Source organism: Nelumbo lutea, chromosome 5 (genome assembly GCF_056320005.1).
Source record: "Nelumbo lutea isolate HS-2025 chromosome 5, American lotus-T2T, whole genome shotgun sequence".
Lineage (NCBI taxonomy): Eukaryota > Viridiplantae > Streptophyta > Magnoliopsida > Proteales > Nelumbonaceae > Nelumbo > Nelumbo lutea.
In genome coordinates, this window is record NC_142688.1 from 41,407,981 (window position 1) to 41,433,147 (window position 25,167).

At 39.0% G+C, this 25,167-nt stretch overlaps 1 protein-coding gene across 1 annotated transcript in view; it reads right to left on the reverse strand.

Moving 5' to 3' along the window:
- Window positions 1–25,167, reverse strand: part of CDKE;1 (cyclin-dependent kinase E;1) — a 54,251-nt gene that overhangs the window by 23,627 nt on the left and 5,457 nt on the right. The window contains exons 6-10 of the mRNA XM_088944719.1: window positions 17,455–17,524; window positions 17,123–17,217; window positions 16,939–16,972; window positions 16,779–16,863; window positions 16,574–16,651 (exon numbers count right to left, since the gene is read on the reverse strand). Of these exons, the coding sequence (XP_088800845.1) occupies window positions 16,574–16,651; window positions 16,779–16,863; window positions 16,939–16,972; window positions 17,123–17,217; window positions 17,455–17,524 (362 nt within the window). The remainder of the gene's footprint in view (window positions 1–16,573; window positions 16,652–16,778; window positions 16,864–16,938; window positions 16,973–17,122; window positions 17,218–17,454; window positions 17,525–25,167) is intronic.

The window sequence follows — 25,167 nt, forward strand, 5'->3', positions numbered from 1 at the left end:
TTTTTATCTTTTTTTATCAACAACAGAATCAATGTCAATGAAAAAGACGAACTTTAGTACACTAAGAAAGAGGAGGGATAAAAACTCTTAGCCCTCCCCAACAGAAAACAAAGTTACAATGCAGCCCAAAATAAACTATTCCTTCCCACCCCTTGTTTAGCAAGTACCACCATCCATCCTCCTCTTCTTTCCTGAGCCAGCTAATTACATGCTTTGAATCACCTTCAATTAACAACTTCTTGATATTCAGCTCTTTATCATTTTGAATCCCTTCCAATAACAGCCTTAATTTCAGCCCTTAGCAAGTCCCAAACTCCAATTGGACCAGAGTAGAATGCAATCCCTCCTCATTCCTGAAGACCCCTTCTATGCCAGACAGACCCGGATCCCCTTCTCTGCTACCATCAAAGTTGAGCTTAATAAAACCTCTAGATAGTGGGGAGTAGGGACCACACAGGCCTGATCACCTCCTTACAAGGAGCAGAAACAACTACCTGTCTCCACTTTCTCATCACGTCAATGCCAGGAATACCCTTAAAAAGATCCATTGACTTAACCCAGTGAACCACCTTGATTGTTTTTTATCAGAAATGTACTATACTGAAAAGGAAAAGGAAAAAATGAGGTAGGTGCATGGGAGGGGATAGAAGGAGAAAAACAAAATCCTCCCATCCAAGCTCCCAAAAACTAGAAATATTTGATATATAACACCTCAAATTCATGATAAGAACCATACACCTCAAAGAGAGAGAGAGAGAGAGAGAGAGAGAGAATAAAAGAATGGAACCTAACGATCATTCAAAAAGGAATGCATCGGGCTTAAAAAAAGGGACTGCATCCAAAAAATTTTTGGTTAAGTCTTTTTATGACAATTTGAATGGTAACACCTGACACCCCTTCCACTGCCCCTTTCCCAAATTCCTTGATCTAACAGAACCCCGCCCATCCAAGCTCCAAAAACTAGAAATATTTGATATATAACACCTCCAATTCATGATAAGAACCATACACCTCAAAGAGAGAGAGAGAGAGAGAGAGAGAATAAAAGAATGGAACCTAACGATCATTCAAAAAGGAATGCATTGGGCTTAAAAAAAGGGACTGCATCCAAAAAATTCTTGGTTAAGTCTTTTTATGACAATTTGAATGGTAATACCTGACACCCCTTCCACTGCCCCTTTCCCAAATTCCTTGATCCAACAGAACCCCGCCCCCTCCAAAAGTTTCCTTCTTATGCTGGATGGCTTCATTGTTGATATGCTGAACAGAATAGAGCTGAAGGTAGACAACTCCGACTGTGTTTTATGTTTGTAAGAATCTGAAACACAAAGGCACCCCTTCCATCATTGTGAGGTTACAACTTCCATCTAGGTGATGGCCCTTTGGCATACGCCTTCACTTCCAGGAATCCTTGCATGAGCTCTTGCTGGGCTGGCATCTGAAGGGTCTTAGTCCCAAAGCAAGAGTGGTGTGGAGAATACTTCACTGGATTCTTTGGATTATATATGGGTTGAAAAAAAATGTCAGTATTTTTAAAAATAAATCCAGAAGCATTGATGAGATATAAAGGAAATATTAAGGCACATTATACTCTTGGGTGAGCATCAATCACAGATTCAGGGGCATATTTCATCATTCCTCTCTCTCTTATGATACTCTTTTTGCACCAACCTAGCTTCTTATAAAAAAAAAATCAAATGTATTACACATTTACACTTTTGTATATTTCTCTGACAGCTATTCTATGTACACAAAGGTTTCTCATTTTGTGATACATTAATACAAAGTCTTACTTTATAGTGACCTTCTCTTTCTTACCTCTATTGAATCTGAAGATCTCCCCTTCCCAGCTTATTTCTTTTCCCCTTCGATCCCCCCTATCCAAACAAATTTTGCTCAATCTCCTATGTCTAACATCCTTTGAATGTTTAAACGTTACTAACCTCTTTCTATTTACCCTTAGACTGAGTGGGACGATTGGCTGTCTTGCATATTTTGGTTTAGGCATTGGAAAGTGGGCCCCAACATCATCCCAATTCCAAGTGCAAGACTCCCCTTCAAAACGCAACATTGAAGGCTTTTCATCAACCTCTCTAGACCCCAACCCCTTTTCCTCTTGGCCTACCACATGTCTCTCAGCCTCTATCCCTCCTATGACATCATAAATCACTAAGTCTAGCATGCCAGCCCCATTTTTTTCCTTTAGCCGACTTCGTGTGGGCCCCACTCCTGTCTCCCTTTTTTTGAACTCTTCCCCAAATCTCCCCTCTTCACCTTCCCAATCTTTCGAAAATCAATTGGCCCCAAAACATCATCCCCACCATCATCAATTGATTTGTCATTCCCAAAATGCCCTCATCTTCAACCTCTGACGCTTCCTCTGCTACCAGCCCATCTAAATTCCACCTATTCAAACCAGTTGATGACAAAGATCCACTTCCCTCCTGCTATGAAACCATGTTATCGATCCAGCCACCAGGGTAAGCTCCCTCTACCACCACTCTTAAATCAAAAAGCAAGAATGTTGGAATGAGATGAATTTCCTCCACCTCAATTAAGATTTGTGCACTTACTAGATTCTTCCCCTCGATGGTTCTTGAGTTAACAAACTTGAACCTCCCACATGCATCCCCAACATCCCTGAACATTTGGAAGCTCCAAGCATGTAAAGGAATACCAAAACATTTATCCAAACAATGCTTGATGACCCCACATTTGTCATAGCTCCAACAAGGGGGTTCCACCTCCCCAACCATAAATCTAGAACCCGTAGTTGATCCTATTCCAACCTCACTGCTAAAGGAAAAAAGAAAGTAGCACACGTTGAGCCTCCTCACCTGAAAGGAGTTACTTGGATTCCATCTAGCCACTACCCAAGTCAACACTTCTTCCACGTCTAGTTCAGAGTTAACAAAATGTCCAACCAAGCATTTGTTTATATTAATCTATATTCGGATTGTCATGGAATTAGGGATGGCAATTTTCCCCATCCCTATTGGGTACCCGACCTCCTTGACCCAATGGGGTAGGGGATGGGGATTGTTTTGGCAGGGCGGGGACGAGGATGAGGATTAATAGGGATCCCCAACCGAGGTCGAGATCGGGGATGGGGAACGAAGTCCCCACCCCGCCCCAACCCCAGTTATATATATTAAATACTATCCATATTAAATATTATATATATGATATTATTTATATTATATAAATATATATATACATCAAAACATATTTAAACTATTGTTTATATTTTAAAATTTTATTTTTTTTAAGTAAATTTATTTTTCAAAAATACTATTAATTAAAAAATTTGTGGATTTGGGTCCCCATGGGGAACCCATCTTTGTCAAGGATAGGTGATGGAGAACAACTTTTACCCCCGATAGGGATCAAGGTTGGGAACGGGGATTTGTTTTAAAATCAAGGTCGGGGAAGGGCAATATGATCCCCACCTCGTTGTCATTCCTACATGGAATCTTGGTTTCAAAAGCACAAGGATGGAAACCAAAGTTTTAGGACTGCATTTTGAATTTTAGAACTTTTGCATCCTGCATCTTCTGGTTGTTGTCCATGTAAAATTTGCACCGAGGAATGGCAAGACTACTCCAAGTGCCATGTTAAGATGTGTTTAAAAAATTAAAATCCATTTGTTTTGCAAAAACTAAGTTGATGGTGGACTTCCAAATAAAAGAGATTTAGAGTAAGACCATTCGGCCTAAACTTCAAGATTTCTATTGGAAATTTTTCCTTAGATTAATACTTGTGATATGCAACAAAGAAGAAGGCCCAATTCTTGCCTTTCTCCTCATATGTGCTTCTAATGTAGGGCTAATGGTGAGACCCTCTCCCATCTACTAATCTCATTTGCCTTTGTGCATTGCATCTAGAAGTATTTCTATTCTCCTTTTGGTTGTAGGCGACACCCCCCACAAGATGTGGTTGGTATTTTCCACCCTACCTTCTTGAGGCAACCAAAGAAAAGAGGGAGGATAATTTTGAGAGCTGCAAAGGCAGCAGTTGTTTAGGTTATTTGGGAAGAGAGAAATGGAAGAATCTTCATTTTCCTTTCATTGTAATGTGCTGATGGGGAGCTAAGACTTTTTATCTCCCCCTTACTGAATCTAAAGCTTCATAAATTTTCTCTTAATTAATAAAGTTTCTGTTATTGATCAAAAAAAATGGAAGAATCTTCGATGGAAAGAGCAGAACCCTGGAGGAGGTAGTAGAAAGCATAAAAATAAAGGTTGCACATTGGGTAAAAATAATGGACAGCTTTCAGACGTTTTCTGTCAACGACATTTCAAGAGCCTGGACTGAGGTAGCACAGTCCTCTAGAGAAAAGACAGAATAAGATTGGATTGGAAACCTCTAGAAGGCAGCAAACTAAAACTGAATTTTGATGGAACCTCCTTTGGAAATCCGGGTATGGCAGGAATAGGTGTAACCAGAAACTCTAGAAGTAGGATAATGGTTTTATCTTTAGGGCCAATCAGAATGGAAAACTCCTTCAAAGCTGAACTGATGTCTTTGTTGCAAGGTCTTCGATTAGCAAAACAATTGGGCTATAGACATGTTAAGGTGGGAGGGGATTCAAAGCTAATTACTCATGGGCAAATTGTAATATGCATTCCCAGTGGACTCTCAGACATGCTTTTAGGGTAGTGGAAGGTATTGCAATAAAGTACGTTTCTGGGAAGACCTTTGGTGGGAGATAGTCCACTCAAAGACCTCTTCCCAGACCTATACACTTCGTCAAACTTCAAAGGGGAAACAGTAAGCATTTTGGGTAATCCTGGCCCAAGTGGGGTCAATTGGAATCTGGGTTTCGGGAGGGACCTTAGGGAAAATGAATGTGTCTCCTTAATTCAATTGTTGGATCTAATAGGACAAGTTCATTTGGACCCGTCCTTGGAAGATTCTAGAATTTCGAAAGGCTCCTTAGATGGCCTCTTCTCTTGTTCCTCTTTCTTTAATGTTCTTGCCACACCTAGCAACCCGGTTGGGGAATTCCCTGTAAAAGAAATTTGGAGTAAGCCTATCCCCAAAAAAATTCAAGCCTTCTGTTGGGAAATTTTCCTTGGCAAGATTAACACGTGTGATATGCTGTAGAAAAGAAGGCCTTTTGCTTGCCTTTCTCCTCACATGTGCTCCCTTTGTAAGGAAAGTGGTGAGACCTTGACACATCTACTGTTATTTTGTTCCTTTGTGCATCATATTTGGGAATCTTTTTGTCTTCTCTTTGGTTGCAGGTGGGATTCCCCTCAAGATGGCAGGATTTTTCAACCGAGACTTTTTGAGGCAATCAAAGAAAAGAGGGAAGGTTATGTGAAAAGCTACAAAAGCAGCTATTTGGGTGATATGGGAAGAAAGAAATAACAGAATATTCTTGGATAAGAGTAGAACAATGGAGGAGGTAATTGACACAATCAAAGTTAAAGTAGCTCATTGGGTAAGATCTTTGCATATTTTCCAAGATTTCTCAGTCACAGAAATTATAAGATCCTGGACAGAAGTAGCGCAATCTTCAAGAGTGAAAGAGAGAGTAAGGATGGAATGGAAACCTCCAGATGGTAACAGAATTAAACTGAATTTTGATGGAAGCTAATTTGTAAATCTGGGATTGTCAGGTATCAGGAGAGTAATCAGAAATTCTCAAAGGAAAATATTAGCATTATTCTGTGGCCTATCGGCAGCATGGGCAACTCTCTAAAAGTTAAGGTAATGGCATTGCTACAAGGATTGAAGATAGCCAAGCAACTAGGAATGAGGCATATTGAAGTTGAAGGGGATTCCAAGGTGATCATCTCTTGGGCTAAAAACAATAGAACTACTCCATGGACTTTCAAACAAGTGATAAGGGAAATGGAAAAGGTTGAAAGGGAGGTAGAGGCAGAATTCAAATGGGTTAGAAGGAGTGCAAATGGGCAAGCTGATTATCTTGCTAAACAAGGGGCTTTGAGGCAACAATTGTTTTAGTGTGGGACTTCTAGTCCCATACACAAAATTGTAAAACTTTTAACTTTAATTTCGATTATAAAATTCCTTTAATGATCAATAAAAAAAGTATTGCGAAGAATAAGTGCTAAATTCAAGTGGATAAGGACTGCAAACGGGATGGTTGATTCCCTTGCTAAGCAACGGGTTATGAGCATACTTGTCATTTGTCAAGGCAACGCCTAGGCGACAAGGCGCCCTTTGAGGCTTGCCTCACCTAATCACCAAGCAATTTTGTACTATGTATTATAAAATACTTTTTTATTCTTTATTTTTTTGGCATTATAATTATAAAATAGGCACTATTAAACTAAAATAATCATTTTGTGTGTTTATATACTAATTTCTTTTTATTATTTTCTTATTTGTTAGGGTTTAATCAATACAAACATTGCTAAATGCTGTATTGAATCCTCAAAGACATTAAAAGTTAAAACCTGAACCAATAAGTAAGAAAGAACTTAAAATTTTGTCTAATCAACACATTTTCTACTACTACTTTTACTTTTCTTCTTTTCCTATAGCAAAAATAAGGGTTCAGCCCAATACTTTTTTATTTTTCTTTTCCTTCTTTTTCTTCTCATTAATATGCTGATTTTCTATACATGAACTCTATACTTTTCTTATGAAAATTATGAATAATTATTAAGGAAATATGGTTATGGTACCTAGAGAACTACCCTAGGATCTATCTTTTCTACATAAAAAAAAATCCATTGCCTAGGCGCGCGACTAGGTGACACCCCCTTATCGCTAGCCTCGCCTTGGCACCTTGAAAACTATGGTTATTATGAGACAACGATTGTTTTAGGCTTCTATGTAAATGTAATTTCAATTTTGGGGGTGATAATAGATGTGATTTAGACCAATAAAAATAGTAGAATAATTTAGATTAAAGCAAAAGAATTAGAGAAGAAGAGGAGGACAGCAAGAAGGAGGAGGAAGAATGGAGAAGAAAGGAAAAAGAAAGGAGGAGTTCGATGATCTCCTCTTTCCCCCACACTAATCTTTTATTAAACTTACTTAAGTTACATAATTTACAAGACTGCACTTAAGTGGGCGTCCACATCAGCAATACACTTAGAAAACATAAACAAAAGCTAAAGGCCCAATAAGAAAAAAAAAACATAACAAAGAACTAATAAGTAAGACACTAATGGGCTTGGGACCATTTGACCATCTTTACACTCCCCTTCAAGCTGAGCATAGATATCAATCATGCCCAACTTGCTTATATAGTGAATCAGCTTTACTTTAAGAATACCTTTTGTCAAAACATCAGCCAAATGTTCTTTAGAAGCAACAAATGGTAGACAGACTTCTCCTGAGGCAACTCTCTCTCGTATAAAATGCCTGTCAACTTCAATGTGCTTAGCTCTGTCATGTTGAAAAGGATTATGTGCAATGTTGATAGCAGCCTATTTGTCACAATATAACATCATTGGCTTCTAACAGTCTATACCCAGTTCTTCTAAAAGTGATCTCAACCACAGAAGTTCAGAAACTCCATGTGTCATTACCCTGTACTCCACTTCAACTAAGGATCTAGCCACTATAGACTACTTACTCCTCCATGATACAATGTTCCCTACTACCATAGCATAGTAACCTGAAGTGGACCTCCTATCATCAATACATCCGGCCCAGTCAGCATCAGTATATGCTTCCAACTTCATGTATCCATGCTTAACAAACAAAATACCTTTCCCTGGAGTCCCTTTTAGATAGCATAGAACCCTTTCTACAGCTATTAAATGTGTATCTCTAGGAGAATGCATGAACCAGCTAATTACACTAACTGCATAGAAAATATCAAGTCGAGTCATGCAAAGGTATAATAACTTCCCAACCAGTCTCTCTACACCACTTCCAACTGCAACCACCCACTTTTGGAGATAAAAAAGAACCCTCCAAGCCTTCAGCGCCACTCCCAAACAATCTCTTCAACCCATAACTGGAAACTCTCTAGTCAGCTAGGGTTTTGGGAAAAATCTGCAATCCCACATTCTTTGCAATCTACGGCCAGATTCTGACTCTCCAAACCCTCCACCAACTAGGCAAACAAACTCTCTAAATGATCAACAATTTATCTCTCCATACACCTTTCTATTAGAAAAAAGTGTATGAGAAAAGAAATGAAAAAAAAAAAGAGAAAAGCAAATGAAGACCCACTCTGATACCAAGATGCGAGTCAGACCAATAAAATTAGTAGAATAATTTAGATAAAAGCAAAAGAAGTAGAGAAGAAGAGGAAGACAGCAAGGAGGAAGAATGGAGATGAAAGGAGAAAGAAAGGAGTTTGATGATCTCCTCTTTCCCCCGCACTAATCTTTTATCAAACTTACTTAAATTACATAATTTACAAGACTGCCCTTAAGTAGGCGTCCACATCAGCAATACACTTAGAAAACATAAACAAGAGCTAAAGGCCCATAAAGAAAAATGCCCAATAAGAAAAAAAGAAAAAAAAAGAAAAGAAAAAAAGAACTATTAAGTAAGACACTAATGGGCTAGGGCCCATTCGGCCCACTCTCTCTACAATAGTGTCCAGCTAGCCATCAAAACATCTTTCCCAAAGCCTTCTGAAAAGTAGAGTCCACAGAACTACTTTTGACTTCAAAAATCCTTGCACAGTTGCACCCCTCTCCTGCCATAGAGACCAAAAACCCACAGCAGGGATCACATTCCAGGCCAATTTTCCCCTCCTTGACAGCTCTTCTATCCACGTCCTCTTCACAAAATCCACTACTGAACATGAGCAGCATCTCTTCACTCCAAACAAGCTCTCAAACTTAGGCCAGACTTCAAAAAAAAATCTGCAGTGTAGTAAACGATCTACAGATTCAAAATGCCCTTCATACAGCACACAGTCAGCTGAGTCCAACACCAGCCTTCAAAAAGTTAAAAATAATATATCAAGAGTATCCCCAAACTCCATTGCAAAAGAATCTATCCCACATCTTCAGACTCTGGTTAAACCATCAGCCAATCAAAATGTAATTCAATATCAGCATACCATTTTATCTCCTCTCTTTTGCTTTCAAAGATCTTCCTATTTCTTCTTTCCAAATATCCAATAAAATAAATTAGCCTTCTTGTACAAATATTTCAGCTATACAATAAAGGGACATTTAATAATAGTTTAAATGGCTGAAGTGAATAATTGTCTGTCTCTTAGTGAACAAGATATTAATGAAGTTGTGAGCTCCTTCATGGCTGAAGCTGAAGTTGGGGTGATTACTATACATTCAAATCTTATTACTTAATTATTTTATCCACTAAAAAACAAAGCAATAAGTCATTCAAGTCATCCATTATCTACAAGCCCCTAAGGCTAATTACATCTCTAAACATGACTACAGAATTTCTAATGTGGATGTATCTCATTCAACATGAAAGGCCCCTCCCAAGAAACTAAGCTCATTAAAATGACACTTGCAGATTCACCATCAATCAAGAATGACAGTTTCTAGAGACAAGTCCAACACACTAAGGCCAAAAAGGAGAGTCATTATCTCAGCTTTTGTTAAATCTGCCTCCAAAATAGGTCCACCAATACTTTAAAAGATGAAGGAATGAGTTGAGGCACTAGAATCTTCTGATGCAAGAGGCAGAACCTTTATATGAGGCTTAAGGCTCATGAGATTCATTCTTCGAGAAAAAAGCATGAACTAAAATGAAAAAAATAAAAGTATAGAAGTAATACTCAAAAAAGATTATCTTCATGAAGGAAGAATGCATAAATGGATTCTATCGTATAAATCCATGGTACAAAGTACTACTAAGAGGTTTTAAGAAAAAATAATTACATCCTTAGAAATCTTTCAACACTATTAGAGAGCTCTTAATGTAAATTAAAACTTCTAATGGGTGTCAAAAACACTAAATATTTTAACAAATCACAAACAAGACCCAAAATACTTAGAATGGTCTTCAACTCAGTCTGGTTATGGGAAATATGCATATTTTCTTTATATGAGGCATCAGAAGGCATAGGTACATTATATGTTTGGGTGTAACCTTCAAGGCATAAGTCTCATACAAGCCCAGACTATGTTAATCCTTCTATCTTCCATAATCCCTCTGATTCCTAAAGGATCACGGTTACCCAATGGGCTGTCAGGAAACCTCGAAACTGTCTTATAACTCTCTCATTACGTTCTTTTTTTTAAGTGCTTTCCTTCTCGACTTCATGATCTGAATGAGCCCTGTCCAAAGCATCGGACACTCGATGAAGCTGTGATTGAAGTGTGTTCCTACACTCTTTACATTGTTAGATGTATTACATGACACCACACGAGGAATAACATATAAGCAAGATTTTAGAATCTGTAGTAAATTTCTGAAAATGATCTCAAAGTTAATGCCATAGAATTCTTTTTGGAGCTGCAATTTTCTTTTAAGAGCTGCAATTTTCTTTTAAGAGATGCAAATTTCTGAAAATGATGTATTATATGACACCACAAAAACATAACTCTATCTTTTAGGAGCTGCAATTTTCTAAAAGGGCATCTTGTTTCAGTAGAAATCTGCTGAATTAAAAAATATGAAAGAAAAGTAATTTCTTGAAGAGAATAAGAGAATAAGAGGAGTTGAAAAGAAAAGAGAACAATCATCTGGCTGCCCCCTTCACTTATTATTTATACTAAAAATAATAGAAGAGCACAAAGACAACTATGCCCTTATAAAGTGGCAAAACATATAACAGCATATATAACACTCAAAAACATAATAAAATTTGGACTCACATAGTTATTGTGGTTCCCACCTCCTATAATAACAACTAACATAAAACATCTACTCAGAAAATCATCATAAAACTGATTAATGTTCAACACTCCCCCTCAAGTTGGGAGTAAATGTCACATTCCCAACTTGTGTAGATCATGTTTAAGCTTGTTCTTTGCCATCCCTTTAGTGAGAACATCAGCCAGCTGCAACTCTGAAGAAACATAAGGCAAACTTCCCCAACCGTTACCCTTTCTCTTATAAAGTGTCTATCAAATTCAATGTGTTTTGTCCTATCATGCTGAATTGGATTGTGGGCAACATTGATTGCAGCCTGATTGTCACAATATAACATCACAGGTTCCTCTGCTTTCACCCCAATCTCACTCAAAAGAAATCTATCCCAAAGAAGTTCTGAGACACCATGAGCCATGGATCTATATACTCAGCCTCTGCACTTGACCTTGCCACAACCGCTTGCTTCTTACTCTTCCAGGAGATCAAGTTTCCACCTACAAAGATACACACTCCTAATGTAGACCTCCTGTCATCTAAGCATCCTGCCTAGTCTGTATCTGTATAGGATTTTAGCTTCAAATTCTCATGATTTGAGAAAATAAAGCCTCTGCCAGAGTGCTTTTTCAGATATGCAAGTATTCTCTCAATAGCTTTCCAGTGTTGAACCCGAAGTGCATGCATGTACTGACTCACAACACTGACAGTATAAGAAATATCTTATCGTGCCATACACAAATACAGCAGTCAGCCCACCATTCTTTGATATCTCCCCACATCTTTTACCAACTCACCATCCACACCATTAATTCTGTGATTTGGATCAATAGGAGTGTCGGTTAGTTTGGTCCCCAACTTCTCAGTCTTTCGTAGTAGGTCAAGTACATACTTTCTCTGTGAAATGAAAATCCCATGCTTGGATGTTGCAACTTAAATCCCCAAGAAGTATTTGAGCTCACCAAGATCTTTGATCTCAAATTATTGCTGCAATGATTTTTTGATATCATTAATCTCCTCCAGATCATTTCCTGTCACCGCTATATCACCCACATACACAATCAGAATTGACACCAGAGCATCTCTCCTCTTCACAAAGAGGGTGTGATCAGACTGTGTCTGTGTGTATCCAAAACGGATGAGTGCCCCTTTAAACCTGTCAAACCAAGTCCTAGGTGACTGCTTCAGTCCATATAGAGATTTTCTGAGTCTACACACCTTTCCTTTACCAACATTTTCATAAAATCCTACTGGAATGTCCATATATACCTCCTCCTGTAAATCACCATTTTTTTAAGAATCCTGTAAATCACCACTAAGGAAAGCATTTTTACATCAAGTTGGAACAAGGATCATGAATAAGTAGCTACTAAAGATAAAAGGATACGAACTGAATTCATCTTAGCTACTAGTGCAAAGGTTTCCAGATAATCAACACCATAGGTCTGAGTATACCCTTTCGCTACCAACCTTGCCTTATACCTCTCTATCTTGTCATCGGCATTATACTTCACTGTGAATACCCATCTACATCCGGCTGCCTCATTGTCTAGGGGGAGATCAACTATTTCCCAAGTTTGGTTTTTGACCAAAGAATCCATCTCATCTTGCATGGTTGTTTTCCACTCTGGTTTGGAGAGAGCCTTAGTAACATTCCTGGGTATAGACACAGAATCCAGGGAAGAAAGAAAAGCACGGTAGGAGGGTGATAAGGTACTGTAAGAAAGATGGTATGAAATGCAGTGGGTTGTACACTTTCTCGTCCCCTTATGAAGTGCAATGGGAAATATAAGGTCAGTGGGGTCAGCTACAACAATGGTGTTAGGCACAGAAACATTATCATCAAAAAACATAACAGGCTCAGGCTCAAGAAAAATACCTGGAACTGTATCTGCCAAATCTGAAGTTTCAGAAGGACTGACAGAGAGTGGTGTGGGTTGAGGATGTGTAGAGTCAACCATCATCTGTCAGTGTTGATATTTTTGTGAGACTGCCCGTTGTGGCTCAAGTAATGAAACTAGAGGTGTAGGTGCTAGCTGAACTGATGCAAATGCTAGCTGAACTGATGCAGATGCTAGCTGAACTGATAGACGTGCTGACTGAACTGATGGAAGCACCAAAGAAACAGGAAGAGGAACAAATTGTGAGTTCTCCTCCCCAAAACTCTCCCCTTAAGGAGAACCACTCGAGAAGAAGAAGGTGGATTCAAAGAAAGTAACATCCATAATGACAAATTTGCTCCTCGACAGTAGGTCATAACAGCAATACCCTTTTTGGTTCTGAGCATACCCAAGAAAAACACATTTCTTGGCCTTAGGATTCAATTTCTTGCAATGATGGTCAAGAATGTGAACAAAAGAAACACAACCAAAAACCCTCAGATGTATATGAAATATCTCCCTATCTGGTAAAAGAAGACTAAATGGCACCTTAAACCCCAAAGTCCATGAAAGAACACAGTTAATCAAACGCAGGGCTGTAAGAACTGCATCTCCCCAGAACTGCACAGGAACTGGAGCACACACCATAAGACTCCTTGCCACCTCCATGATGTGTCTGTTTTTCCTCTCAACAACTCCATTCAGTTGCAGTATATATGCACAATTGTTCTAATGAACTACACCATGTTCTAAGAGATACGTGGTCAGGTCCTTCTCAAAGTACTCTCTAGCACTATCTGATCTAAAAGCCTTAGTTCTCACACCAAATTGTGTGAGAACCATCTAGTGGAACTGTCTTACCAAGTTAGGAACCTAATCACGTGATCTCATCAAATATATCCAAAAATATCGTGTATAATCATCCACAAAGAAGAGAAAGTAATGGAATCCTCCCATGGAAGGGATATGATATGGCCCCATACATCAGTGTGAACAATATTAAAAGCAGAAGTACATCTTTTATTACTTGGTTTAAAAGACTATCTACAGTGTTTTCCTAACTGACAACTCTCACACTCCAAAGTAGATAACTAAACAAACTCAAACAACTTTGGGAAAAGACATTTCAAAGAACTAAAAGAAAGATGTCACAGGCGATTGTGCCAAAGCATAATCTGATTCACTGACTCTAACCCACTACTACTGTTTCTACTAACATGATGGCCCTAATGTCTCGGAATCTCATCCAGAAGGTAGACTCCATTCACCTCACGACCACTCCCAATCATCTTCTTTGACTCCAGATCCTACAAAACACAATTACTAGGAAAAAAGATCACAGAACAATTCAATTTTTTTGTCAAAGAACCAACAGACAGTAGGTTGGTATGAAGTCTAGCGACATGTAAAACAGAAGATAGAGTTATATCATTGGTCACTCTAACTGTCCCCTTCCCAGCAATGGGCATATGTGAACCATCTGTTGTAGAGACTCTGTCTCTACCAGAGCACAACTGATAGTAACTAAAAATGGTAGGCACATAAGTCATATGCTCATATACTCCTGAGTCTATAATCCAAGGAGGTCCCTCCTTACTTGAAGTGGATGCAAGATTTGCAATTGCATATGAACTACCTGTATGTGAGAAGGAAGTGGTGTAGTTGGCTCCTGCATTCTTCTGTCCATCTGGAAGGCTAGAGCTGGGTGAATCTTTCTTACTCATAAGTTGTCCAAACCTCTCCAATTTTGTTCTCATTGTTGCTACTGCAATGGATTCCCAATCAGTTTGGGAAAGAGGGGCTGAAGAGTCTCCTGTAGTGGCTACATTTGTATTTCCCTTCTTGTTTCTTAGTCGAGTAGGCATATGATTTGAATGAAACTTCCAACAAGTGTTCCTGGTATGCTTAAGCTTCTTGCAATAATCACACACTAAGTTCTTCTTATCTTCCCTTCTAGTCTCACTACTCTCCCTGTCTCCATTCGGCTTAGGTTTTATTGTACCAACCATAGCCGACTAGTCAATCCCAGGCTGTCTCAACATTACATTTCTCCTACTCTCCTCTCCAGAGACAAAGGCAAAGGCCTGAGAGAGTGTCACACCCTCCTTACAAAGAATATGTTGCCTAGCAATGTCAAATTCAAGGTTCAGCCCTACCAAGAACTCAAAAACCCTATTCCTCTCTACCAGTCTGTGATAAGTTGTCGCATCATTTACACTTTTCCATACCACAGATTCTAAGGGATCTATTTCCTGCCATAAGGTTTTCAGCATGGAGACATACACAACAAGAGATTTTTCTCCATGTTTCATACTTATCACCTGATTTCTTAACCGATAGGTTGTGGCTTCATTTTGCTTCTAAGAGTGGTTTTAGTCACTCTATCACAAATCTCCTTAGTAGTATTAGTCCTTAGGAAATTTTCTGCAATATAAGGTAACATAGAATTACACAGCCAGGAGGACATTACCATGTAATTCTCCTGCACCCATCGGGAAGAGTCTGTATTAGGTTTCTTTTCCTCCCCAGTGAGATACCCTAATTTTCCATGGGCACCAATAGCCATTTTAGTTGATTGTGCCCACTCCAAATAATTTGTACCATCAAGTTTTACTGTAGTAATGATCCCAGACCCAAAAATATCACTACTACCTCCAACACCTAGTCCCACAGTACCGGTGGATTTCATCTCGGTATTCCAACTCTCCATCTTACTTAAAGCAGTTCAACAGTAAGAAAAAATAAATTGAAGACCTTTAAAAAATAATTTAATATCACACACATAGAAACCAGCCCTTCCGAAAGAAGAAAACCCTAGCTGGAGGGAAATCTCTCTCCTCCCCACGCCTCGCAACAGAGAGAAAAGTGAATCGATCACTCTGCGAGGCCCAGAAAATCCAAGAAACCAAACCGCCCTCTTTAGAAAATCAAAAGAGAACTAACAATACCTAGGCACCCAAGATCATATCAAAAACAAATAGTCCAACTTTTTTGGGACTCTTCCCCATACTCCAGTTCTTCCTAATTTTGATGCCGAACAGTAGATCACCTTCTTGATGACTAGATCCCACCAAAAAATCCAGGAACTGGGCAATTTATAGCAGATCGATCAGCCATTTACTACTTCAGTCAGTCAGCTGATCTAGGGTTGCATGAGAATGCTTCAAGAAACCCTAGTCGATGCTCTTATACCAAGTAGAAATCTGTTGAATTAAAAAAATATGAAAGAAAAGTAGTTTCTTGAAGAGAGAAGGAAGAGAAAAGGAGAAGAAGAGAAGAAAAGTTGAAAAGAAAAGAGAAAAATCATCTAGCCACCCCCTTCACTTATTATTTATACTAAAAATAATATAACAGTACAAAGGCATTTATGCCCTTATAGGGCAGCAAAACATAAAACAACATATATAACACTCAAAAAACATAAAAAAAATTGGACTCGCATAACTACTGTGGTCCCCACCTCCTATCTAACAACTAACATAAAACATCTATACTCAAAAAATCATCATAAAACTGATTAATCTTCAACAGTTTCTCTTCGCCCATACTCCCCACAGTAGCATGAGCCACTCCTAGAAAATTTATCCCCTTTAAGCCCTATCATTTAAGTCTTGTTTCTCCATTTCAGTATCTTTTAGACTTCTAACCTCCCCAAGCATAGGACCAATAACACCACTAATACAAAGAACCCATCTTTTATGAGAACTTTTAACCCATAGAAATTGCCTACAAAATAACTAGAGGTTAAAACAGGGGGAGCCATACGCCCTCCCCAACCCAACCCCACCCCCAAAATAAAAGAAAAGAATGGCCCTGGAACTATGGAATAAAATCCAAATTCAAAGTAACTGCAATTTTCTTTAATCATAAATAACTCTATATCACATACTAAAGTGTTAGTACCCCTTGACGGCACTATAACATCGCATTTCATCATTACCATATTCAAAGAAAGTACTTACTCAAGCATCTTTGACAGGAGGTCATATGCAGGACTTTTCTGAGATAGATGAACAACACTGTAGAGACCAGGATTGTCACTGCCAGCAAAACAGCAGGGGAGATTAGTATGAAAGAAAGAGATCCAAAATAATAGATAATAAATCCCTAGAAGAGTAAATCCAAGAGAAAATTTAACCCAAGAAGGTGGCAGAGAATAAAACTTACTACTTACGCCCTTGGATATGCTGTTGATCTGATTGCCAATGTGGAAGATTTACAAGTGTTGGCCACTTTTCTTGCGTGGGGTGGCCTGAAAAGATAGATTGTTAAAACATTTTGCAGCAAATCCCAAAAGACAGAAAATATCAAATCAATGGTCTCTTACCTAGGACTTTAAATATCTTGTCAAGCTGATCAAGCTGAATGAGTTAATAAAATATTAGGAAACAATGAATAGAATATGTTAAAAATTGACAAAGATATTAGGAATCATATATTGTAATTAAAACAAGGATCAATTAAGGAAGAAAAACGATGTACATCAATGTGCATCAAAACCAGTCTAGTACCTGAAAGGGGTTAGGTGTGGCTTTAACTTCTGCTCCTTGAAAAAGTGGCTTTAAAGTCAGTAACTCAGCAAAAATACATCCAACAGCCCACATATCTAATTATAATTTTAGGGGAAATTTTCCACTTGGAGATGAACAAACCTTGTTCAGTTTTCAATGATTTTAAAGAATGAAAGAAAATAAAAACCAAAGCTATTCTCTTAAGAGAATATTTTACACTCTTATTTTGTTTTTAAATAAACAAAATTGTTATTCAGTTTTCAATGATTTGTATCATAACAAACAAAATTATTTGCAAAAAATATGTAGTATGATCTATTATCACAGGATACCAACAGCACTAGTATAGTGCTTAGCCCCAAGAAGTAGCTCAGGTGCCCGATACCAAATAGTTACAACAACCTGCCAAAAGCATTTACATCAAATATTAACATAAAAGAGAAGCAGAACTGTAAGAAAAAATAAATAAATTTGAGAAAAGTATAAAATATAGATACACAAGAACATTTACTTATTAGATATATTTTTATAGATCTTAGACATAATCATTTCCAGCTGCAAAAGGCCATATTTGGAAGATATATCTATTTGAGTACGTCCTTGTGGAGACCCACATACCACTAATAAGCCCCTTGCAGTTCATGAGATGATAATCCTTAAGAAGGGTAGTCCATGGGTTTCATTATATGAATATTCACTGTTGAACATATACGGACATGGCAAGGACACTGCATGCACTATATTCTTCAAATGTACACTAAAAAGTGGACTGCGTGTACAATATTCTTCAAATGTACACTAAGAAGTGGAAATTTTGAAGTGTGCAACATGGACAAAGAACCTATCTTGAGGTGCCTATGCAGCACATATGAAGAACTTAGTGCTTGCAGCAGTTCATAGGACACATTAAGCTGATCTGTTGACTCTAGAGCTAGTATCTTTTTTTCTCTTTTGAGAAAAGGTAGAGTATAGAATTTCATTAATCAAAAAAACGTGTAAAACTAGATGCTGTACTCCAGAGATATTATCTTGATTATGATGTGTACAAAATTATCTCTAATATTCAATCTAGAAGACTTGGAGAGGTTGTAAAATATGTTATTTTACTACTTGAGAAAAAAGACTGTTAAATAGAGATTCCTAATTATTTTCAGAAAAAGTTGGTCTTGCACAAGGAGAAAATGGCTTGGTGCTTGTATTTTCTTCTTTTGAAATGCAAGGCATTTGAACATGGTCCATAACAGTAAAAGAAACAGAAAAGAAGAAGAAGAGAGATAGCAGTAACATAGAACTAGAAGAACAAAATGGGCTGCTGATTGGGGAGAAACTTTTAATCTCCCAATCAGCCAGATCTCTTCATCTACATGATCTACCATCTCATAAAACAATGGTCAACAAAAAATAGGATAAATGAGGAACAAAACAGAACTGCTGATACTCCTCATCAAGTTACATAAAAAATGGTCAAAAAAAATCAAACATAGTAGCAACAGAAAATAGGATAAATGAGGAATATCCCTGAAAGCCTGTTACTGACAACCTTGATTTAAGTCTGCCACAGCATTCCTTAACACTTCTTCCTGAGGTGTTTTGTTGTCAAATAGTCTCATATGTTGTTCTGTCCAAAAAGACCATATAACTGCTGAAGGGATAGAACCCCAGGCTAATTTATGCTCCTATTTAACTCTTTGAAGTGCCATCCTGGCTTATGTACTGTTCTGGGAAATACCAACTAAGGTTGAGAATCTGCAAGAAAGGGGCTGACTGAAAAGTGAATGAAGAGATGGTCTGCCAATTCAACGCCAAACTGACAGAAAGTTCAGTTGGCTGTAGGAAGTTCCATACCTCATTTTTTTTCATCAAATTGCCTCTAGCTAGACTTTTCCCCAATAAAGAAATACAAATCATGAAAGCAATGTTAGATATAACTGGGGGATCTTACACCACCCAACAAGGAGAAGGGCTTTTGCTTGATGTTGATTCAAAGGATTTATGATTGTATATCATCTGCATATTTCTCCATTAATGATTCCCAAAGGGTTTTCTCTAAGAAAAATTAGGTACTAGATAGGGTGTTCTATCTTCCTTCCTGTTTATCATTGTAAGAGATGATTGAATAAATAAATGAGCAAAGCAAAGAACTTAGGTCTGCTTGAAGGTTTTTAGTTGAGGGTAAGGACATTGACATGTCTCACCAGTTCACGAAGTCAGTACTCTCATTTAATCCAAAAACTCAAGGATGTAAACTGCTTTGAGTGGTTATTGTTGAGCAAGAGCAAGTGAAGAGAGGAGAGAAGAAGAGAGAAGAGAGGTGAGTCGAGTGATTGAAAGCCCTCCAGAACATAGGGGGCGAAAGAATGATTTTATTATTTATACTAGTACAGTCGAACAATATAAACAAAGGAGAAATTACAACAGTACCCTTATGGTACTAAACCTGAAATACATAAACAATTGACAACACTCCCCCTCAAGTTGGAGCATAGATATCAATCATGCCCAACTTGTCACAAAGATCATGATGTCTGGAAAGGTTTAAACCCTTTGTAAAGATGTCTACAAGCTGGTTCTCAGAAGTGACATAGGGGGTACACACTTCGCCTGTGATAACTTTGTTATGGTCACACCATCCGACAGCGCACTACGGCGCAATCATAGGCAGCAGCACGCACCGCCGATAGCGCGCAGCACGCAGCACGCAGCACGCACCGCCCGGCAACGCACAACACGCACCGCATGGCAGAAGCACTAGGCAGGAGCTCGCACCGCACGGCAGCAGCACGCACCTCACGGCAGCAGCACGCGCCGCACGGCAGCAGCACCGCGAGACATGCACACCGCCCAGCAACACCAGTAGGGCAGGGCCCACATAACAATCTCCCTACAAGCCTCTGAAACTGTTTCACATCCTTGAGCGATTCACCACAGTTGTCTCCTAATTTATGGTTGGGGTCAATGGGAGAGTCATCTGGCTTCACCCCCACCTTTCCAGTTGTCTCCTAATTTATTTCCTTTGAGAAATGAAGATACCCTTCTTTGGTCGGGCAACTTCAATTCTAAGGAAATATCTGGCAGGTCCTAGATCCTTCACTTCAAACTAAGTGGCAAGAAAAAGTTTCAATTTCTGAATTTCATCCTCCCAATCACCAGTAACAATTATGTCATCCACATATACAATTAGAGCAGCAATTTTACCTTCTCCTTTTTTCACAAATAGTGTGTGATCTGATTGACATTGCCTATATCCTTTCTACTGAACTGCCACATGGAATCTACTAAACCAAGCTCTAGGTGATTGTTTCAGCCCGTATACAGACTTCTTCAACTTGCACACTTTCTATTCATTGCCTTGGGCTAGAAAACCAGGAGGTTGAATCATGTACACTTCCTCTTCAAGGTCACCATTCAAGAATGCATTCTTGATGTCCAGCTGATGTAAAACCGAATCCAGATTAGCCGCAAGAGAGAAAATGACACTAATGGAATTCATCTTGGCAACGGGGGCAAAAGTTTCTACATAATCAACTCCATACACCTGAGTAAATCCCTTTGCCACTAAGCGAGCTTTATACCTTTCTACTGTTCCATCAGCCTTATGCTTGACTATGAACACCCATTTACATCCAACTAGAACCTTTCCCTTAAGAAGATCAACAAGTTCCCATGTGCCATTTTTGTGAAGGGCATTAATTTCTTCCCTCATGGCATTTGTCCATTCAGGAACTGAAAGAGCTTCTGCCACATTCTTAGGGATAGGGACACTGTCAATAGAGGTAAGGAAGGCGCGGAATGAGGATGAAATGTTCTCATAGGAAACAAAGTTGGAAATGGGATGTTTAGTGGTGCACAATCTAACACCCTTCCTGTGAACAATAGGACAGTCAAGATCATTAGCAGTAGAGGAATCATTTTCAATAGATTCAAGGACATCATTGGGAGCCAAAATACCTGAGTGAGTATGATCCTCCCCCGAGGAGTCTGGTGGCACTGGAGGTATGGCTTTCGAATTCTCTACAGCTCTTGAATTTGGTTGGCCTTTGCGACGACGAGAAAAAACACGAAAAGGTGGAGGGTCAGGGAGAGAGGGAAGTTGAACTAGTTTCTCCTCATGCCTACACTCCCCTTGAGGAGAAACAGGAAAGAAAGGCGCATCTTCAAAGAAAGAAACATCCATGGAGACATAGAATTTATGAAAAACGGAATCAAAACAACGGTATCCCTTTTGAGTGAAGGAATAACCAAGAAATATGCAAAGGATAGCATGAGAATCCAATTTCCCACGGGTGAGAGACAGATTTTGGACAAAACACCGGCAACCAAAGACACAAGGAGGAATAGAAAGAATGGCAGCTTTAGGAAAGAGAAGTTGATGTGGGGCTTTGTACTCTAACCAACGAGAGGGCATACGGTTTATAAGGTAAGTGGAACAAAGAACAGCTTCAAGCCAAAACCGTTGGGGAACATTCATATGAAGTAGTAAACCTCGAGCCACTTCAAGGAGATGTCGGTTCTTCCGTTCGGCCACACCATTTTGTTGCGGTGTGCGGGCACAAGAGCTACGGTGAAGGGAACCATGCGAAACAAAAAATTCCGTGAGGTCACTATGAAAAAATTCTTTTGCATTGTCTGATTGGAAAATTTGGATTTCATTTTGAAATTGAGTGAAGACCATCCGTTGGAAATCTTGAATAATTTTTTGTACTTCTTCCCTGGTTTGCATCGGGTATACCCAAGTATATCTAGAATAATCATCAATGAGGGTAATGAAATACTTGTAGCCACACTCAGATGGTAAAGTAACAGGGCCCTACACATCAGAATGAACAATGTGAAACAGAGATTCAGATTTACTATTTCTTTGAAGAAAATGAGTTCTACAATGCTTACTCAACTGACACGTTTGACAAGAAAAATCAGAAACAGACATTGACTTAAACAGTTCTGAGAATATAACTTTCATCGACTCAAAGGACAAATGACCAAGACGACAATGCCATATGGTCACGGAAGGAATTCATAATGTCCTCCCTCGGGTCAGGTCCAGTGAGATGTGTCTGAGTCACAGTAGAAATGGGGGGCTGATTCTCCCGAGTAGCCATGCTGGCCATGTGATGTTTCTTTGTAATTTGTTGTCCGTACTTCTTATTCATCTCTGAACCTTGCTTCTTAGTCAGATCTTGAGCCCATTTTGGTTTCCCATGAAGATCCCAACAGGTATCTTTGGTGTGTCCGGGTTTCTGGCAATGAGTGCACCACAATTTTTCCTTATCCTCTGTATTTTTCTGGAGATCTCCTTTCCGGGAAGAAGATCCCACACCAGTAGATACACCTCCTTTTGCAACTAACACAACAGCATCCCCACCAGGGTTGTTCATCAAATTTCTCCTGCTTTTTTCAAATTGTACAAGAGCATAGACTTCTTGAACGGAAGGGAGATCCTTAGAGCTGAGAATCTGAACCCTGATAGATTCATACATAGGATTCAAACCATGTAAGAATGCAAACACCCTTTGCTGGGAGACAAGCTGTTTGTACTTCTTAGCATCCTCATCACACTTCCAATCCACACTCTGGTAGTGATCCAACTCCTTCCAGACAGATGTTAAGTCAGAGTAATAGACCGATAAACACCTCTCCCCCTGTCTACAAGTAGAAGATGCTGCCTGCAGTTGATAAATTTTGGCATAGTGTTGCAATTATGAATAGGTAGACTTTGCTTGTTCCCAGATTTCATTCGTTGTTTCAATCCACGTGAAATTCTTCCTGATTTGAGGTTGCATGGAAACCAAGAGCCAGGACATAACAATATCGTTCTCCTGATTCCATCTATCATATTCAGCACTCCCGGAGGATGGTTCTTTTATCCTCCCATTAATATAGCCTATCTTCCCCCTTGCAGTGATGTATAAATTGATCCCTCTTGACCACTCCAGGTAATTTAAACATTCAAGAGGGACAACATCAATGGGAAATGATAGGTCACCCCCACCCATTCCATTCAGCATTGAGGAAACTCCAGATGTGGTTGAATCTTCACTGCCCATGATATCTAAATAAAAGGTTGAAACAGCAACCAAAAAAGGTACAGCCGTACAAGACTATTTCAGAGATAGGTCCTTCTGACCACCGGTTTCACTGAGAACAAAAGAAAGAGCACTGTTGTTGCAGTACAAGAACAGGTCCTTCTGACCTACAGTTTCACTGAGAACAAATAACAAACTAAACACTGTTGTTGCAGTACTTAGGTCCTTCTAACCACCGGTTTCACTGAGAACAAAAGAAAGAGCACTGCTGTTGCAGTACAAGAACAGGTCCTTCTGACCTACAGTTTCACTGAGAACAAATAACAAACTAAACACTGCTGTTGCAGTACTGAAACAGGTCCTTCTGACCTACGGTTTCACTGAAACAAGTCTGCACACTGCTGTTGCAGTACAAGAACAGGTCTGAATGACCTACCTAGTAAGGCTGATAGCTAACCAGTCAAGGAGATCAATAGGATAGTCGAACAGTCAATTAATAAGATTAATGTTGAGTAGACAATTAGTCGACTAAAAACAGACCATCAACAGACCACAATACCAACAATTAGTTGACTAAAAACAGACCATCAACAGACCACAATACAGTTATTGTGTTAAAGAATACAGTCGCTTAACAGTAGGGCAGTCGAACAGTTCATCAGTCGAACAGATAACAGTAGGGTAGCCGAGCAGTCATCAAACAGTTCAACAAACAATAGGCATCCGAACAGACAAGGATGATAGTTCACAAACAATAGGCATCAAACAGTTCATCAGTTCATCAGTCAAACAGACAACAGTAGGGTAGCCGAACAGTCACCAAACAGTTCAGCAAACAATAGGCATCCAAACAGACAATGATGATAGTACCTCTTTTAGTTTCAAATGATTGTCTGCCTTATGGTAAACCATAACTCCTTGACTGTAAACCAGAGCTCCTATGAATCCTCAAACAATAGGCAATCGAACAAAAAATGAGCAATTTCTGAAGACAGAACACCCTCTAAGAACTGCAAACAATAGTCTCTCTACAGTCAAGTAGACAGGAGGAGCAATTTCTGGGCTAGAAGATGAAAAAACTCTGAACTTCTGGGTCAAACTGACTTCACCAGATCAGGAGTTCGATTGGAGACAGCACTGGATGCAACAGTAGTTAACTTGACACCACCCTTCAGGCCTGGACGACTTGCTCTGATACCATGTTGAGCAAGAGCAAGTGAAGAGAGGAGAGGAGAAGAGAGAAGAGAGAAGAGAGGTGAGTCGAGTGACTGAAAGCCCTCCAGAACATAGGGGGCAAAAGAATGATTTTATTATTTATACTAGTACAGTCAAACAATATAAACAAAGGAAAAATCACAACAGTACCCTTATGGTACTAAACCTGAAATACATAAACAACTGACAACAGTTATGACTGAAGCCCCGTTTGGGAGGGCTTCTGCGTTGACCGAACCACTCTGGAGAAGGTACTTAAGATAGCTTCACCGAAAAGTCAATTTTTCTACACAATGTAAGCCTATTTCTGGCTTTCCAGTTTTTTTACCAAACATGGATTAAGTACAGCTTTCTGAGTTTCTCAGCTCATATAACACCAAAAGCCACAAATTTGGCCAACAAGGCTGGAGTGTTTATCCCATGTTTGAAAAGAAATTAGCCAGGAAGAACTCTTGCATTGCTAGTTGCATTAATTCTCATTCCTTGAAAATAGTATTCAACATATGACATTATTATGAGGTTCATCACAGTCAGAAGAGATCAAACCGGAGTGATCCAACTTTTTTTATCAATCGGAGTAACCCAACTTGTAGGAATTCACTTTCTATCTCATTGCTTAAAAGCCAAAATCAGTCGACACAATTAGATAATAAGCAGCCTGAGCTAGAGACTGGGATCATTTTATTAGATTGTGAACGCACACAGAAGTTGTTTAGTGTCATTGAGGATTTTTGAGATTTAGCCTCTTCTTTGAACATATTGTTCTTACTTTCCCAATAAAATCTAATGATAAGGAAGATCTTTTTT